The 19,114-nt window shown below is 40.9% G+C and overlaps 1 protein-coding gene across 1 annotated transcript in view; it reads left to right on the forward strand.

Annotated features, from left to right (window-relative positions):
* Positions 1-13,770, forward strand: part of LOC125330917 (sucrase-isomaltase, intestinal-like) — a 29,776-nt gene extending 16,006 nt beyond the window's left edge. Inside the window, exons 15-32 of the mRNA XM_048314668.1 lie at positions 738-794; positions 1,163-1,287; positions 1,656-1,744; positions 2,940-2,989; positions 4,296-4,466; positions 4,952-5,101; positions 6,354-6,560; positions 7,388-7,542; positions 8,528-8,696; positions 9,560-9,656; positions 10,067-10,179; positions 10,289-10,414; positions 11,140-11,268; positions 11,373-11,480; positions 11,578-11,640; positions 11,910-12,041; positions 12,639-12,723; positions 13,624-13,770. Coding sequence (XP_048170625.1) covers positions 738-794; positions 1,163-1,287; positions 1,656-1,744; positions 2,940-2,989; positions 4,296-4,466; positions 4,952-5,101; positions 6,354-6,560; positions 7,388-7,542; positions 8,528-8,696; positions 9,560-9,656; positions 10,067-10,179; positions 10,289-10,414; positions 11,140-11,268; positions 11,373-11,480; positions 11,578-11,640; positions 11,910-12,041; positions 12,639-12,723; positions 13,624-13,766 — 2,169 coding nt within the window. The 3' untranslated portion in view covers positions 13,767-13,770. The remainder of the gene's footprint in view (positions 1-737; positions 795-1,162; positions 1,288-1,655; positions 1,745-2,939; positions 2,990-4,295; positions 4,467-4,951; positions 5,102-6,353; positions 6,561-7,387; positions 7,543-8,527; positions 8,697-9,559; positions 9,657-10,066; positions 10,180-10,288; positions 10,415-11,139; positions 11,269-11,372; positions 11,481-11,577; positions 11,641-11,909; positions 12,042-12,638; positions 12,724-13,623) is intronic.
* Positions 13,771-19,114: the final 5,344 nt, after the last annotated feature.

Consider the following 19,114-nt stretch of genomic DNA (forward strand, 5'->3'; position numbering starts at 1 on the left):
GATGTTTTGGGATCTATCTTGTAACTATGGGCCATGTTGAGTCACGTTTCCCCCCTTCATTTATTGCTTCCAGTGAGAGAGCCCACAGCACATTTTTATCCCTGCTGAAATGGAAAATCTTGTAGTTAAATCCCACTCCTGTTTTCCACTCCTCTATGGAATCAAAGACATCTGGTCCGATATTCTGGTTTACCTCTTCCTCACATCATCTCTGAACTTCCTTTGGAGTCAGCTTCTCTTGCTGCATTTCAGCTTCTCTGTGGTGCAACAAGAAAGCAAAAAGATTGTGGGTTATTCAGTGGCAGAATCTTGTAAATAATGATCTCTCCTGCCAGCAACACGTTAGCCATGGAGAAACAGAAAACATTTGTTAAATACAGAAAGGGAAAGCGAGAAATCTGAAAGGCGCCAGCCCCCAAAAATGTGGAAATAGAGGAGATAGAGAGATTCTTGTGGATATGATCTGGTTCACTGGCTTTGAAGCACTGTGACTTTGGGTGGCTTCCAATGAGCTGCCACTTTGCAGAGCAGCACTTCAGTTACAGCCCAGCAGCTTTGCAGAAATTGTGCTTGGATTGCCCTTCCTCCTGTCTGGGCACCATCCTAAACACCAGGAAAGCAAACAGGAAAGAGTAGAAGTATCAATGATTTTCTCACAGTGGACTTTAGCTTTGTGGGAGAATTGAGTTTATTTGATGAAGCTGAATAATGAGAGTTGTTTCTTTATTCACTTTTAGGGTATGGAGTACACTCGTGTGTACTTTCCTGATGCAGCGTGGTACGAGTATGACACGGTAAGGAAATGCAGGCAATATTATGGGATATTACACCATTTTCTAAATAGGAATGTGATGAGCTAGGATTGTCAGCCCTGCTTTGGGGACAGAGAGCTGAAGTAAAGCCTTTGGTGTTACTTGGGAGACAAGGGATGAAGGGTGGTGGGATAAGCACAAGAATTGGTGACTAAAGAAAGGGCTCAGATTATGACATTAAATCACAGTGATATGCAGTTACTTTACCTTTATGTGCCCATTAGCCCATTGGTATTTACATAACTGAAGCTTTTTTTATAAGGAGCAATCTGATGAAACTCAAGAGTGTTAAGAAAACACTCCTAGGAGTGGGTCATACAAAATTCCTGTTCTCTTTTCCATTCCATAAGGGCGAACCAGTCCTTATGAGGAAATTGTGGCACGATTTACAAACCCCAAAGGAAAAAATGGGGCTGCACCTGAGAGGAGGATACATTTTCCCTACTCAGCAACCAGGCAACACCACAGTGGCAAGGTAGGCTCCCAAACTGAAAACTTTTATGCTTTCTTTTTTTCCCCCACAACTGGGCTGAAGACTTTCAGGTTACAAATAAGCAGCAGCCCATTGTATTTAGGATTTTTCACCTTGAAGTGTGGGAATTGCTGGGAGACAAACCTCCCTTCCACACCTTCAGGGATGAGTTGTGGCTTTATTTGCATAGCAATTTGTAAACTCACTGGGTATTTTAATGCATTTGCATGAAAATAAAAGGCAACCGAGGATTAAGCTAAGGCAATTCTCCAAGGACTGTGACCCTGCTGGGTGTCACACTCTTACATGAACATGGAGGATGTAGTGAGGCTGTTTAAACATTTGTTATACGCATAAATCTCTTTCCACAGCCGCAAGAATCCAATGGGACTCATAATTGCCCTGGATATCAACAATGAAGCTTCTGGGGATTTGTTCTGGGATGATGGAGAATCTACAGGTGAGCAGCCATCAATAGTGAAATAAATTAGATTAACAAAGATTTAGTATGCTCAAATTTCAATGTCCCCACTGAACAGAAGACGCTGTAACACACTACTGCTACTTGCTCATAAATCAGGTTTGCATCAGTTTTAAGTAGAAAACTGTGACTATTATTAATGTAAGATTAAAGTAGCAACTTAATATGACACAGGTGAAGAAAAAAGACACTAGGCTCTACTTTAAGGTCAAACCTCTGGTTTTCAGGAGAAATCTTTAGATTGACAGGAGATGACAGAGTTTTCCCATGGAATTCAGGCAAACCACTGCCCATCCAGGGAGGTATCTGAATATCAACACTGGAAAACTTTGCGCATTCCCCTCGCACAACTCCATCTTCTTGTGGGCTACACCAATCATATCTCCCAGGAAAACTCCCAAGCCTCTGCTTTTGGGAATTTAGGGAAAGTTAGGGATGCTTTTAAGAAGTAGAGCAGTGGTTCAGCTGATTATTGCTGCCATAAACACGGCAGGCCTTGGGTGGCTGCTGTGCGTGGGGGTGACAGCTCGATGAGCTCCTTTGGCCTAAAATAACAAAGCCATTACTGCCCTCACTGCTGCTGCCAAACAAAGCAATAAAACATTTGATCATTTCATGGCCTGCCCAAAACTTACAGGTTGCAGTTTTCCGGGGGAACCATTTACAATTTGCTTGTGGTGACAGGATTTGTACATGGAAAAAACTGCCAGATTGACCACGCTTTATATTTGTTTTTCCTGGTCATGTGTTATTTCCTCTCATATTGTTCCATGGCATTTATCATTATTATCATCATCATCATCACCACCATTATTTTTGCATGAGGAACCCTTATTTAGGGTACTTAAAAGGATTAGTTTTGACCCAAATTTTTATATTTAAGACAAACTGAGAAGAAATAACAGTAGAATAAAAATCATTGCATTTTAGAAGAGCTGATTTCAATGAGTTTTTGCAGAAAAAATGAGATCTCCCGGGAGACTGGCCAAAGGAAAAAAGAAAAAGGGACATTTCAGTTCCTCAAAGAAACATTAGTAAATATTTGGGTTGCTTAGTGCAGCTTTGAATGCAGTCCTGGTAATTAATAGTTTATTGGTCTCTAGCAGTGGCACAGCCCTATTTTATTTTTATTATTTTCTGCACTCCAAGTGTAACTTCTCCCTTTACCTTTTAGGTACAATTGAGAATAAAGCCTACATTTACTATGAGTTTAAAGTTTCCAATGTAAGTATTTGATTTTAAATGATCTTCTCTCCATTTTTGATTTTTATCCAGTGTCTTCCAAGAGCATTCTTTTCTCTCTTTTTTTCTCCTGTAAGATTCGCTGGAAAACAAAATATTTGCCAAAGCCAAGAGGAATCATGTTCAAAGTACTCCCATTTAACTGGGATGAGATCTGTTGTTTTTTCTCCTCCTAGTTAATACAAATATCTAAATAACTCCTATTTGCTTTCACATTATAAACTCAGCAGCAATATTTACTGAACAAGAGAACTCTAAAGCATAAGAGGCATTTAAAATGGAGTAAAAAAGGAGAAGCATGGAGTGTTTGTGACTCTGAAGATAGTGGGAATGTAAAAAATATATGTTTTTATACTGTGAAAATACAGCTGAACGTCTCCAAAGAGTGAGGAAAACCCACACCTTGTCTGAACCCCCAGAAACTACATGAGGGTTAAGTTTTATTGTGTTGATTATTTTAAGCTGAAAGTGCCTTTGCAGGGTTAATTGACATCAGGGTGGAGTCCTGAGAGTGCTTCTATCCAACATTGACAGTAACTATTGCATAACAAGGATTGCAAATAACATGATAACATAGTATTTGTACAATAATAATAATGATAATAATAATAATCTCTGGTAAAGGTATTCATTCCTTTGCCTTGATGAAAGAGCATAGAACAAGTGAGAGAACGCAGCGGAACACGAGTGAAGAGCATGAATGTTATTTTTTAAAATCATAATTAATCAAAGAGTCATTTGTAGATAAGACACCCTGATCACTGTTGGAGTTTGAAACTCCTGTAGCCCAATCATCCCTTGACTGTGATGACATTGAATTAAAAATAAACCTAAATGTTCCCATGGAGAGCAATAAGGAAGTTCTACTCACGTGTGACAGCCATGGTGCAGTTCCTCTGCTTGGACTCTTAATCTAAAAATAATTAATGACATGGACTAGGAAGTGGTATTTTTATATCAAGAGAAGTGAGTAAGAACCTTTGGTTGTTGGAACCCAGCGAGATCCCAGACAGGTGGAGTTTATCTGCCCTGTCACAGACCCGCCCCAGCCTTTCCTTATTTCCCAAGCAAGGAGAAAAAGCTGAAAAACTAATCTGAAGATTATTGTATATATGATAGAAAGCTTTATTGTGATAACAACAAGCAGGGTAATAATTAATGCATAAGAAAAAGGTATTGGCTTATTTATGCTCCAGTGTGAAAATCTTCACAGAAAAAAAATGGTTAAATCAGGAGGATTTGGGGCAGATTTTTACCATAAGAATATGACTACTATATTATTTTTCAGAATGTTCTACAAATGACTGCTACACACAGCAATTACACTGATCCAAACAACCTGAAATTTGAGGAAATCAAGATTCTGGGATTGTCCCAGGAAGTGACAGCAGTTTCTGTGTCTCAGGACAATGTTGTGCAAAATTATCCCCTTAATATCACCTATGATCCTGTGAGAAAGGTAAAGCAATAACAGGAGAATGGAAAGTAAACATATATTTACAATTGCATCACCTTTATTTTATGCATTGCAAAGGACAGTACTTAGTGCCAGTGTTGCTCCAATGAAACACAATGCGAGTTTTATTACAGAATAAAAGTACAATTGCATTCAACTCCGCCGCATAAAAGTGCACCTCAGTTATGCTCTCAGTGCAGCAGGCAGTTTAGTTATGCAGTTGTTCCTGGATTTATTCCTGTTTGCTTCCAAGGAAGCTGTGGGATTCATTCCATTTGTTTAGAATCTTAATTTTTCAGATTTTATCTGTAAAAATATCAGTTGTGTGCGTTTGTGAAAGTGAGACTGTACCAAATCTTACAAGATGGGATTTTGTGAATTTTCAAGTTTTAAGTGTATTATTCTTGAGGACCAGCACGTCTTCTGACCAAAGGAAAGCTGGATGGGGTTTGGCATTTAATAACTGTTTATTGTTTAATATTTATAAGGTTGCTGTTATAAGAGGACTTCAGCTTGAACTGGGAAAATCTTACACAATCAACTGGACTCTCAGTGTGAGCACCAATGAAAGGTTTGATTGTTATCCCAACCTCGATCCAACAAAAGAAAAATGTGAACAACTTGGCTGTACCTGGGAAGTAAGTCGTTATTTCTCTAAGTTAATTAGACAAAAAAAAAAAAAAAAATCCAGAATAAAAGGTTTTCCTCTGTGGTTGTTACAGAATAAATGTAGTCTGGGAGATTTGTCAGGTTTAAATACAATGGGGGCGCCGGCCTCAGCTGGCCTGTACTGGTGGATTTTATTTACCTCACCAGTTGGCAACCATGTATAAATTCTCCTCCAAATCATATCAGAAGTTGAGGAAAAATGTGGTATTTTTTGAAAGATGGAAAGAAATAATGTTAGAGTTATGAAAAAGTAGAATTGCATCTTCAGCTGCCCCTTCTGCCTCTCCCTGGCACCGTGGCCTGCAAGGCTCAGCCCCTTTGTGTCACCTTCACAGTCACTGAGGGACATTTTAAGTCAAACCAACTCCCCTGGATCTCAGTTTGAGAGGAAATCCTTGAATTGCACAGAAATTTTGGTTCATTTGTGAACTTAATTGTTTGTATCCACACCAAGGAGCTATTTCCAAACCACGATCCCTGACGTGAAGTTCTTTAACATGTGGTTTTATTATTAATTATTAATAAACATGTGGGAGCAACATGTCCTGGCAGGGTTGAACTTCAGAGGTGCCTCCAACTAAATTATTCCATGTTCTTCTAAATCTCAAATGTCCATTTTGGGCCTTTCCCATAGGAATGGAGCTCAGAATTCTGTGCTGGCTGCTGAAGTGGGTGATGAACTGCTCTGGTTTTGTTGCACTATTAAAAGAAGTTTTTGTAATTTTGGACTTTTGGAAATGTCAGGAGATATCAGAAGAGCAGGATGTAATTTTCACTGGATATATTAAGGATAATTTGTGTGAATAAAGCCAGTGGAAAGATCTGCTCTGACGTTGCCTGAGTATGAAATGGGTTTTGGGCACATCCCCTTGAAGGCAAGCAGAGAGCAATGGGATTAAAAGGGAGGAAGCTTTAGGAATTTCCACAAGCCAAGATTAAACCATGTTGAGGGATTGACCTGAAGATCACAGAGATGGGGAAATGAAATCCATCCTCACTGCATGAGGATTCAGTTTCCTGACTGAACTATTTGTACAGCCTTCACTGGATATCTGCTTCAGTGTAGAGATTATTCTGTATTATTTTATTATTCAGGATTCCATTAATCTTCCCCCAAATTCTACATTTAATAGAGATCTGGTAAAAACAGGATTCCACGCTAATACCTAATAAAAAATCCAGCTGGCTCACTAACCTGAAACTCCTTTCTCTTTGCACCAGGAGACACCAAATTCGAGTGTTCCTGCCTGCTATTACAGCTCCAACAATCCTTACTCTGTCATGAGCCTAAATTATTCCTCCACTGGAATCGTAGCCACCCTCAGCTTGGACAGTGCCAAGGTCAGAGCTAACGAGAATGCCACGGCCCCAATCAGCACCCTACTCCTGGAGGTGAAATATCATCGCAACAACATGCTGCAGTTCAAGGTAATGCCAGCCCAGAACTCCTAGAATGTTTTATTTATGGAAATTCAAAGGGCTTTCTGTAGCCAAATTTATACTTCACAGACTGTAGCAGCCTTGTGTAAATATGCTTCTCCTTCTAACCAATTATTATTGCTCTTAGCTTGCATCTTTTTGCGTCCTAGAATCCTAGCACTCCATTTTACAAAGAAATCACATGAATCAAAGGTGTAATGTCAGTGTGTAGATGTCATGTCAACCAGGAACTTTGAAAATATTTTGTTAATATGCAGGTAAACGTATCTGTAAGCGCTATCACGACTCTACAACTTATTTTTACGTCCATTATTCTAAATCATTCTAAAATATTCTATACACTGGTTAACTGTAATTTATTGCCATGAGTTTAATAATATTGAGCCAAGTGGTGAGACATCAAAAACGAACTTCTTTCCACTTTCAGAATACATTAAATACATTAAATTGCATTAAAAATAAATACATTTTTAATGTTTTTTCAGAAAACATTAAAAAGGATCTCTAAAAGTTGAGTAAAAGATGAACCAGAAAATTATTTTATTACACTTGCAAAGTATATGCATCTATATTTTAAATATAAGTTTATACTTTAAATTAATATAGATAATTGTACGAGCTGCTCCTGATCCAAAATAAATTTTTAAGGTTTGTTGGTTGGGATTTTTTTTCCCCAACAAAATCCTGTGAAGGAACTGATTCAAGAAATATGCATTTGAAAGAAAATACTCATCACAGCAAGAGTTTTTAAACTGGTATCAGGTTCATATTTCAGACAACTGACCTGCTGAAATAACCTGATTTTTGCTTCACAGATCTCTGATTCCCAAAGCCCACGATATGAGGTTCCAGTGCCCCTGAACCTGCCCAGCTCCCCCACGAGCACGAGCCAGGACCGGCTCTATGAGGTCGCAATCCAGATCAAACCCTTTGGGATCCGAATCCGCCGCAAAAGCACGGGGACAGTCATGTAAGCCACTGCCCCTTTATCTTATCTCTCCTTGTTTTGGTAGCTCTTTCCAAGACAAACCTTTTCTCGGTGCATGTGTTGGAGTGAGGAACACTGGCAGCTCTGAAGGCTGTTCCTCATGCGCTTCCCAAGTTTCTGGCAGGCACAATGATTTTCTACACTTCCTAAAATGTTCCTTAGGGTGACCACAGCACTGATCATTAAGGGTTGGCCATTTGGGTCAGTTTTGGGAAATGGTTAGGAAAAAAATTGAAGGAAGTAGTGTCCCAACTACCTTGAGATGGATTTTGGTAACATGATACACAAGTCTAGCATGAGCTGCAATTTCTTCCTTGATTAAGTCAGAGCTAGAAAACAGAGAACAGTTGAATGTGGTTTTTAGTCAAAAAAACAATTTTTAAAAATTTCTTAAAGTACTCAAAACTTAATTGTGAGTTGAGTTGCCTTTTGCCAACCAGAATAGTAATTCAGCCTGCAATTGAATCTCCTGGAACAATGGAATTCTCTGGCAGAGCCCACCAGGCTGCAGTTTGGTTTCTAACTGGAAAGATGCTGATTTATAATAAATATGACCTGTGAATGGAATTTCAGTGTAATCTGCACAGAAAGTTCAGCGAACTGTATAAAGCACTTTATTTACTCTATTCCATGTGGCTCCAGTGCTCAGTCTGAGAGGAAAATAGGATTGCAGTGTCCTGAAATGCATTTTCTCACTAAATTGCCAAAATATGATGCAACTTGCAGTGCTTGATGCCTGTGTGTAATTCCTCTCTGAGAGACACAGAGGACTTCGTGTCCCTAAACTCTTCAGCAGTTATTAGACACGCCCATTTTGTGTGCTTTAAGTTTTCTTGATAACCACAACACTCTTAGCCCACTTTTACTGATTTCCAGAGAAAAAGAGTGGCCTAAAACAAAGTGTCTGCCACAAACACAGCACTGAGCACACGCTATTCTTATTTTCCCTTTCCTCTTCCCATTCCAGCTGGGATTCAGGCCTGCCCACCTTCACCTTCAGCGACATGTTCATTCAGATTTCCACCCGCTTGGCATCCCAGTACATCTACGGATTTGGAGAAGCTGAGCACCCCACGTTCCGACACAACATGGACTGGCACACCTGGGGAATGTTCACCAGGGACCAGCCTCCAACTGTAAGTAGGCAAAGAAGAAGAAAATGTGATGTTTTGGACCAATAGAGTGCAGAAATATTTGGCAGGACTTTAAAATCCACTAAGTATCTGCTGGTACTGGGCATTGGCTCTGGCTGTATTTATCATCACTTATAATTTAGATGGTGTCTCCATGGCAAAAGCCTTCTGTAAACCCATTATTTGTGATCTGCAAGAACAATGTGAAGAGTTCAGGCCCTCAGTCAGATGTTGGAAGGTGACAAATGGCTTAGGAGTAACAGCACGTTCCTCCTTTTTTTCATTCCTCTCAGCTCATTGTTTTGAAAATTAGACATGAGTCAGAACAATTCCTATTGCTTGGGGATTAATTTAGTACTTACAGGGGTAAAGCAGAAATCTTACCTCTATTGATTTATCTTATTTCCTACAAGATAGCAAATTTCCAATTATCAGGGAATGGCCAATGAAATAGCAGCAGCTAATTATAGCTCTAACTTCCAGTTCAGGTTTTGAATATATTTTGAGATAATAAAATATAACAGAATGCCACCAGTACCTCCTGAGCACGTAGACACTTGGTCCTGTTTGCAAAGCAGGGAAGGTTTTGTCCTGAGGAAGCACCTTCTCATCAGTGACATTTACGTGCAGCAATACCTTTGCTTTCCTTCCTGCCTGAGCAGTCTGGACGAGACTGACAAATTGTGGAGTTCAAAGTGACCTTCTGCAGATCTGTTTTGTGGTTAGGTAGGGTTTAGGTGTATAAATTTCAGGTTTATTTGCTATGTTTGGTAATTGTCTCGTCTTTTATTGAATTTATTACTAAATGTTAATAATCAAACGTTTGCACTGTTTCCCCAGTAAAATGTATTTTATTTTATTCGCAGTACAAGATGAACTCCTACGGTTATCAGCCATTTTATATGGCTCTTGAAGAAGATGGCAATGCCCACGGTGTTCTCTTGCTTAACAGCAATGCGATGGGTAAGAAACCCTTCACTCTATTTCATAAAATCATGAAATGGTCTTGGTTGGAAGGGGCATTAAAGCTCATCCTGTTCCACCCCCCTGCAGGGACACCTTCCACTGCCCCAGGTTGCTCCAAGCCCCATCCAACCTGGCCTTAGACACTTCCAGGGATCCAGGGGCAGCCACAGCTTCTCTGGGCAACCTCAGGGCCTCATCCCCCACCTCAGAGGGAACAATTTCTTCCCAACATCCCATCTAAACCTCCTCTCTGTCAGTTTGAAGCCTTTCCCTCTTTTCCAGTCCCTCCAGACCTTTGTAAATTGTCTCTCTCCATCCTCCTCCGTGTGTTCCTTTTTTACAGTCAGTGTTTTGCACTAGTGGCAAATCCAGGCCTCCTTTTGTCCTTTCCTTCCCTCCATTTCCAGATGTGACTTTCCAGCCCACCCCTGCCCTGACCTACCGCACCATCGGAGGAATTCTCGACTTCTACATGGTCTTGGGCCCAACTCCTGAACTCGTGGTTCAAGAATACACTGAAGTAGGAGCCTGAATAATGCTGGGCTTGGGGGGCGGGGGGGGGGGGGGGGGGAGGGGTTGGTTTGGTTCCTCTTCACCTCTTCACCACAAACCTCCTTTCCTATTTTCAGCTGGTTGGCCGCCCAGTCATGCCACCCTACTGGTCCTTGGGATTCCAGCTGTGCCGCTACGGATACGCGAACGACTCGGAGATCGCCCAGCTGGTGGAGGAAATGAAGGCAGCTCAGATTCCCTATGTACGTTGGGAGCAAATAACATTTGAGCTTTTTGGCTTTGTAGCATTGACTAGAACCATTTAAACGCTAAACCACAAACCAGCCAAAAAAACCCCACTGGGGTAGAGAAGAACAGGTTTAGTTCCACAGACTCTGGGCTGTGTTAAAAGTTGCTTAATTTTCTTTATCATTCACACCAAAGAATGACAGGAAGGAGCAGTGATCGAGAAGAAAAACAAGCAAGGAAAAAATGAAGCAGCAATCTTTTCAGTGCTGCAATGCTCCTGGTCAAATCAGCTGTGATTTGGCCCAGGTTGTTGTTGGGATAGTTGGAATAGCACAGAGATCTAACAAAATTATGCTATAAATTGAATGTGTCTTCATTTTAAATATAATAATATCAGTGTTTCAAGGTAGAACAACAGTTTCCATTGTTTCCCCATAGCAACGGAAATATAGGTGCAATTTCTGTGTACACACATCTGGACAAACCCAGTTTTTTCCTCTATCATCATGTATCAATTCCTACCCTCAGATCAGATGCAGCAGTGAAAGGTTTATTTTGTTTTGGACTTGATAACAGATGTGTAATATTCATTTAACAACTGCAGCCTGATGTTACCACTGCTTCCAGTTTTACACCTCAAAAGCTCTGTATTTTACTTATTTTGGTGGATTTTCAATATTTGGCAAAAAAAGGGAAAAAAAACCCATTTAAAATTATTTGGGTTTTTTTTGAACTGCAGGATGTCCAGTATGCAGATATTGACTACATGGACCGGCAAATGGACTTCACCATTAGCCCACGCTTTGCTGGATTACCGGCTCTGATCGACAAAATCAAAGCAGAAGGAATGAGATTTATCATTATCCTGGTCAGTTTGGAACATTGCTTTCAAATTTCAATACGGCATCACAAAATGGAGGATATATTCAACTTGAGTTTTGAGCATAAGGACAAAAGTGTTTTTAATTGTAGGATCCAGCCATTTCTGGGAATGAAACCGATTATCCTACCTTCTCCAGAGGTGTGGACAATGATGTCTTCATAAAACGGCCTGGTACCAATGAAATTTTATATTCCAAGGTACTGTGCAGGGAGGAGTATTGAAACCTGTGTGTTGTTGATGCGCAGTTTGGATTCAGTGTGGTTGGAGTATTTGAAATATTCTTTGTCCTGCTAGGTCTGGCCATTTCTTCCCAATGTCCAAGTCAATGAGTCACTACCTGAACAAACACAAATACAGGTAAATATTGACATGGTTTGGTTCTGGACTCAAATACAGACATTAATTAATGGAATTAATTAATGAAAATAGCAGCAAACTCATTGATAAATCTCATGGAAAAATAAGTTGCAGAAACTGGCTAAATCATCCTAAGAGCCAAAAGAAATCAGTGAACAAGTAATTATTTTTTGTCTTTTTTAAAATTTTCATTTAAAAATTCCAGAATTTTTCCAGAATGGGATGTCTTCAGTCCCCTTATCTGACTTGTTTTCCTTCTGTTTTTACAGCTCTACGGAGCACATGCTGCTTTCCCAGACTTCTTCCGCAATTCCACGGCGGAGTGGTGGAAGAAGGAAATCCTGGAGGCCTACAGCAACCCCAACGCCTCGAGAAGCCTCAAGTTTGATGGCCTGTGGACTGTAAGTGTAGAAATCTGATTTCTGGATTGTTTTTCTCTGCCAGACATTGGTGGAGAGGGCCCCAGTTCCCAATATCTGCACTGCTCTGGCAGAAGTATCCCATGTTAAATTCTCAGTAAGGAAATGTTGGACTTGATGATCTTGGAGGTTGTTCCCTTGAAACAAAGACTCGCTGAATCACAAAATGGTTTGGATTGGAAGAGATCTTAAAAATCTTCTATTCCCACACCTCCCACTATCCCAGGGTTCTCCCAGCCCCAATGTCCAGCCTGGCCTTGGGCACTGCCAGGGATCCAGGGGCAGCCACAGCTGCTCTGGGTACCCTGTGCCGGGGCCTCCCAGGGAACAATTCCTTCTCAATATCCCACCTAATCTTGCCCTCCTTCAGCTCAAGGCCATTCCCCCTTTTTCTTTTTCTGTCACTCCATGCCCTCATGCCCTTTCCTGCCTTTTTGTCAGCCCCTTTATGGAACATGGGATGTCCAGCTGAGATGGCAGCTGCAGGGGCTCCTGAGGAACGCTGCAATGCTGCTTACGTGTAATTCAGAATTTATGGTGTTCTGTAGCAGACTATGGGGTTTTTCTCTGTGTTTTTAGGACATGAATGAACCAGCAGCTTTTGTGAATGGTGCCTTGGATGGCTGTAGGAATGACCTCCTAAATAATCCTCCCTATATGCCTGGTAAGTCTGATCCCTCCTTAGAACAGTTTTTTTAGGTTTTTCTGGTTCCTACGTAAATTCTTACCTGGTAGATGGGGCCTAAAAGCCTAAATAAAGATGGGTTTATAAACCCACAGCTCCTCACTGAATGTGGCCCTTTATTTCTGAGATTATGGGCACACTGCAAGCCCAGACACTTCAGCAGGAGCAGGAGCTGTGCAGCACTTTGTAAAAATAAAGTTCTTTCCAGTTCCTCACTGCATATGGATTTTGATCCCTATTTTGTGTCTAAGTGCTTTGCTTGAGGCATGGAAGAGAATTGAGCTCTCTGTTTTTCGGTTTTCTCAGATGAATAATGCAATTAATTAAAAATTTAGAAAATATCCCTGTGTCTCTTTTCATTATCATTTATGTGAGCAGTCAAATGCTTGAAATGCTTTGGTTTCTTAGCTCGGCTTTCCTGAAATGCTGTACTAATTAGGAATTATTTATTAATGGTTTATTAGCATATCTCGCTGCTTACTGTTGTATTCAGGTTTCATGAGTGGTTTCTCAGGAATTTCCAGGAAATTAATATTCAGACACAGATCATACCCCCACCACACCCATTTTTCTGTTTGTGTGGTTGGTGTGACAGTGTTTAAAAAGATTTGAAATATATTCTGATCTACTCTGATTATTCTTTGAGCCTCTGTAGTAAGAGCATCTGTAACCGAACTATTAAAACATTCACAGACCCAGATACCTGCAGAGGAATATTGGAAATAGTCCATTTTGGAGAAGACATTTTTATAGTTATAAATAAGTGACAGTATAAAGAGACTGAATGCCTAACAGATTAGGAAAATTAAGGAAAAGTAACTCAAATGATTAGTATATGCCTATTGATAATAATAAATATGTTTCTTCCCTTTCCACAAGGTTTGGGATACAGGTCAGAAGGATTACCCTACAAAACTATGTGCATGGAAGCTCAACAATACCTCGCAGATGGGACCCCAGTCAGACACTACGATGTCCACAGCCTTTATGGATGGTCCCAAGCCAAACCCACGCTGGAGTAAGTGCTTTGCATCTTCCATGCTGTCTCCAAAATGTGTTCCAAATGGATATTCCATGTCTACATTCCTACAGCCAAAACTGTCAGTGGTTTATTTCAGATGCCTGAGTGATCTTTCTCTTCACTCTGATGAATTTGGTTCTTCAATCCAGCTCCAAGTGGAGTTGGATGCTCCAAGGACTGGGCAGCTCCTGGAGTTATTCCAGTCAGGGATCTCCCTGTGGTGCAGGAAGGGAGGTGGGACCAGAGCTGCAGGAGAAGGTGAGGGGGGTCTGTGCAGGGCTGAGCTGGAGCTGTGCTTCCATGGTTCCCCTGCAATAAATCCTTTCGGCACATAATTATTGTAATTAAAACACCATGTACTTACTGTTTCTAGGTGTTGCTGGGACTGCCTGGTTTACTCCAGGTTGGTTCTGGTTTTCCTCACACTTCACATCCAGTGAGGGAAAATGAAGCGAGTTTTTCAATCATGTGAATTTCAGACGGGCTCGATTATGTTCTCTATTTAAAATGCAGTGAAAAGGGGGAAGGGTGACTTTTAAAATGCAAAGTGTGAGAGGAAAGCTTTACTTTTCAGCATTTCTTTTCCCAGTTCCAAGGCAAACGTCATTATCTGTCCCTCTGAATTGTCCTCAGCCTGCTTTAGATAACACCCGATCTAATGATAATGGAGCTGGGCTGTTTCATTTACAGTTCAACGAGTGAGCAAGGCGCAGATTTTCTGTGCAGGTCCTAACGACCTTAAAGCCCTGGGTAACTTTGATATTACCATAAAGAGAGAAAATATCAGGGCTGTTTGGATTTGTGAGAGGATGCTCCACTGGCAGGTTGCCAGCACAGCCCTGCCAGTCAAGGCAGGGGCGAAATTGCTGACAGGACAGGAGGGAATGTCTGATCCCTGTCAGCCCAATCTGATGGGATTTGGGCATTGCAAGAGGGAAATAATTTAACACTAAGAGAAATATTACCATCTTTGCTGTGGATTATGTATGAACTGAAATGCAGTGAAAAACTTCCTGCTGTTTGCAGAGGTGCCGTAACAGAAATCACTGTGATAAATTACACAGCTTGTACAGATATCCTTGCACTTAAATTTTCTAGAAAAATGTGAGTTTTAAAAAAATGTCTCTATATCAGCTCTCAAGTTATTCTTTGCTGCCAGGTGAAGAAGCACTTGTGCAAATGAAGACACGTTGTAATAATAATTTATTCTGGTAGTAAACCTTCCAAGCAGGAAAGACCTTTTACATGCAAAACACATAAAACCCTGTAACTGAAAAGTGAACATCAATATTTTATGTAACCTGGTGTCACTTCATTTCTCCATCTGTGAGACACAGGAACTTCAGGATATCACCTTGATGCTGTTCTTTTGCAATGAGGTTTTGCATGGCCAGAACTCTGAATGCAGGAACCATTTGGAGATAAGTTCAGCCTTTCTAACATGAACAATTGCTTTCCATGGATATTTTGGTTCAATCCTAGAGCAGAGAGCTGCCACCTCAACAGCAAAACACTTGAGCTGTGCTCATCCCTGAGCAGGTCTACACGTGACATTCACTGCCTTCACTTCTGAAACTTTAGCTGCCACTTCCAAAGCATTATTGGCACAGAGAAAGCAAAGAGAGGCTGGAAGTGTTGGCTGGCACCTTACAAAGGAATAAAGGATCCTGGAAAAGTTACTGTTTGTCCTGGAGGAAATAACTGTGGCACATTAGTCTGGTCTAATTGCTGTGGTAATTTAAGTGACGTGTATCTTTGCTGTAATTATGGTGTCACTAAAGCTGCAGATCCTATAGAAAAATAAGCAAATAGTGCCTTAGTGAAGCAGCAGTTTGGGCAACTATGGAGCTCTCACTGGAGAGAAGTAGGATTTAATCAGGGCGATTTTCTGACTTGTTTTGTGTTTGGTTTTTGCTGCAGTGATTCAGGGTGCAAAGGGATTGTTCCGAGGAAGTGGAGCAGAAGTGCATCCGCACCAGACAGAGAAAGGTTCTTGTATCCCTGCTGCAGCAACCAGGAAGCAGAAACTCCCATGAACTGAGTGATGTATTCAATAATTTGAGGAGTGGAGTTAATTGTTGAATGGGCATTATCTATGTGACCATCAGCACACCAAAGGGAGGCGAAGTGTAAGGAAATATTTTTCTTCCAGGTGTGAGGTTCAGCCTCTCTGGAGTATCACATAAATTAATGAGTTATCTCCTTACACTGATTTACCTTGAAGTTTTACTTGGTTTTATAGTGTTGCAATCAGATAATTTTTAAACTTTCAGACAAGAAGTGATATCTGTGACTTCTTCAGAGACTCCGAGTATCAGCTGTGTCTTCCCTGGATGTGTTTTACCCATATTCCAGGAACTGCGACCAGAAAGGAACAAGGGTGAGTCCCAGTTTTGATTTTATGCCCACAGAGGGGCAGCTCTGGGATTTGGACACTTGAAAGAAGTATGTTCTGACTTTGCTCAGACTGAATCAAATTCCTGCATATTTTCTCCTCTGGGCCATTTGGATTTCAATGAGCAGGGCTAAAATGGAGATTTTATGGCAAAAACTTCAAGGAGCACAACCGACCTCAGTGTTCTCAGCCCTAATTGCCCATAATTACACAACAAATGAGAAAATGGGGCAGTGGAATAAGATGCTGGAGTGAGACTCAGGAATTTCTGTGCTTTGCACATTTGCCACCATCAGATATTGTAGTTCTGTTAAAAGGAAAGGGAAAGAATTGCCTAAATGGAGGCTAAGGACTGGAGTGGAGAAAGCTGTCCAACAAGATAACTGGGAAAAGAAAAGAAAGGGAAACAGCACTTCTGTTCCAGGGAAAGCTTCAGTCTAGCAGAGTGGAGCTATTTAGATGGCAAATATCTAATGGATTAAAGCCTCCTTTTGAGAGCCAGGTGCTTTATCTCGCAGCACACACCTTCCACAGGCCTGGGAAAGCCTCAAAATGCAGATTTGGGGTTATCATGGTGCTTCCAGTCTTAGCCACTTTGCCAAGGTACTGTTCCATACCTTTCCTAAAGACTGGGAGCTCTCCTGCTGTCAGTCACTGGTGCCTCAGACCCTTGCTGCGAGGCCGGGCCCAGGGGGCTGGCGGATGCTGCACAGGGGGACGTGTCACGCCTTGGGGACACCTTGCATTAAACGTTTTTGCAGCATTTCCCCACAGTTTTTATCAGCTTTTCCCTTTTCAGTTCCCTTCTTATTGTTTTTAGTGTTGCTTTCTCCATGACTGAAGAATAAATGAATGGAGGTGCTTAAATAATTTGTTGAACCGACATTTGGATTGTCTCAGTTCTAAACCTCTGCATGGATTTCCATCCTCATGGTTCGTGCCTGACCAGGGCATCTCCCTGATCAAGGACTCCTAAAGGCAGCTGAAAGAAATGTATATGAGTGTGTTTATGGAAATCAACGTGTACAAGAATTGAGGAGGTGTCACTCCTATGGAGAATCTTCCAAATAGGAACAGAAGTGCTGAGGTGTTCAACCTTCCCAGTTTTCTGACAGAGGGAGAGCCCCAACCTCTTCTGTTGCTGGGATCTTCCTACCCTGCCTCTGAAATTTGGCATTCTGTTAAATCTCACCCAGAACTTTAGAAGTGTTGTACAGAACCAAAACAAAAAAAAAAAAAAGAGTTAAAAATGAAAAAGTGATGGAAGTTGATTTTTGGATGGGAAAAATTAGTTTAAAACTTGCTTGATCCTGAGTTTAACCCTTTTCTTTGGAGCATTCCCCTCATTCTAATTGCAATAATCACCAGGTAGTGATATTGATTTGACAATATCTCAATTTTTTTGACTCAGACAGTAAAGCTTAAATGATGCAATTAAGTGTCTATTGTGTTATTGCTTCAGCCTGGTACAAATACCAGACAACCATTATATTTCAAATTAGGCGCATTACATTTTTTCTAACAAAAAAGGATCAAAAATTCCTTCTATCCATGAGTCATCATTGTCACCAATTGTCCTTTGCCTTATTATTCTCCCATGTTTTAATGGCATTACGTAACTCTCTTCATCAAGTTTTTGGGACATTTATGTCTATCTCAGACATTTTTGTGCCACAATATTATTTTCTCTTTCTTATTTTTCACCTCTATCTCCACCTGAGTGTTTGTGGCCAGTTCATTTTTGATGATCCTGAGATGTTTCCTTGTGGGTGAATAATAATTATTTCTGTCAATATTATCACAGCGGTTCTGGCATTTATTTTTATTTTATCATTGGGATCACTTCCCATTCCTTTGGGATCTGTTCCACCAGCTTCAATTCTTCCAAACCACACAGAAAAATGTTTCATTTAAAAAGGTGCTTAATTTATAGTAACTTAGATCCAACAACCTGTAACAGTACCCCTCCATCACTCCTTTCATTGGCTTTCACATTTCCTTTCCAATAAATCTGGATGTTATGGGAAGTTTTATATTGCTATGGTAATGACTTCATTCTCTTTAATTTATTGATTAATTTTTGTGTTAATTTGGGTTAATTATATGTGTATTATCAACTGCAGTGAAATCCTTTATGCAGCTCTAGTAAACTTTCTAGGCAGCACAAGGTCACTGTAGTAGTCCAGTGTTCCTTCCTTGGAGCACAGTTTTCCTGGAGTGAGTGCTGCTTTGGGAATTCTGTGGCATTCATAAACGATTCCTTCCTTAGCCATATTTCCTTAAAAATGCAGTTCAATATTAGCTGTAAGGATAAATGTTTTCCAAGGCTCAGCAGAGCTCCTGCTGTTGAGTTGGGAATTTAAGGGGTATTTTGTGGGGGGTTTCTTACTGCTCACGGTGAAATTCATTACCAACACAGCTTTAGCATAATCCATAATTTTCCTGTCTGCCCAGGGATGGTGCAGGCACTCCTGTCTCCAAGCTTGGCTCCTGAACTCTTACCATCAAAGTTATCCTGCTCTTAGGGAAAAACGTTATCAGTGCTCCATGGCCACTCCTGCATCCTGTGGAAACACCAATTTTAGGCTGGAAAAATGCTGGGATTGAGGTTTTTCCCTTGGTTTGGCTGGTTCCCTGCTCCTGCATTTCCATTGTCTCCCCTCCCTTTTCCTGGAGTCTCTTCTGCTGATCTTGGGGACACCTCAGTGTCCATTTCTCTGCTGATCAAGACTGTTCAGTCCCCCCTGTGCGCTTTGGGGTCGCTCAAGCTGTAAAATCATTTTTCTGCAGGCTGGACAGGGAGCTTTGCTCTCAAAGCTGCCTCGTAAGAGCAGAGAATTGCCTGGTTCACGTAGATTTCTACCCCAGACTGATTCCCAAGGTATTTTCCTCTATATTTCATGATATTAAGTAATGACAAGAGCTTGAGTCAAGAATTTCACTGTGGTGTTTAA

This window comes from Corvus hawaiiensis, chromosome 10, assembly GCF_020740725.1.
Source record: "Corvus hawaiiensis isolate bCorHaw1 chromosome 10, bCorHaw1.pri.cur, whole genome shotgun sequence".
Lineage (NCBI taxonomy): Eukaryota > Metazoa > Chordata > Aves > Passeriformes > Corvidae > Corvus > Corvus hawaiiensis.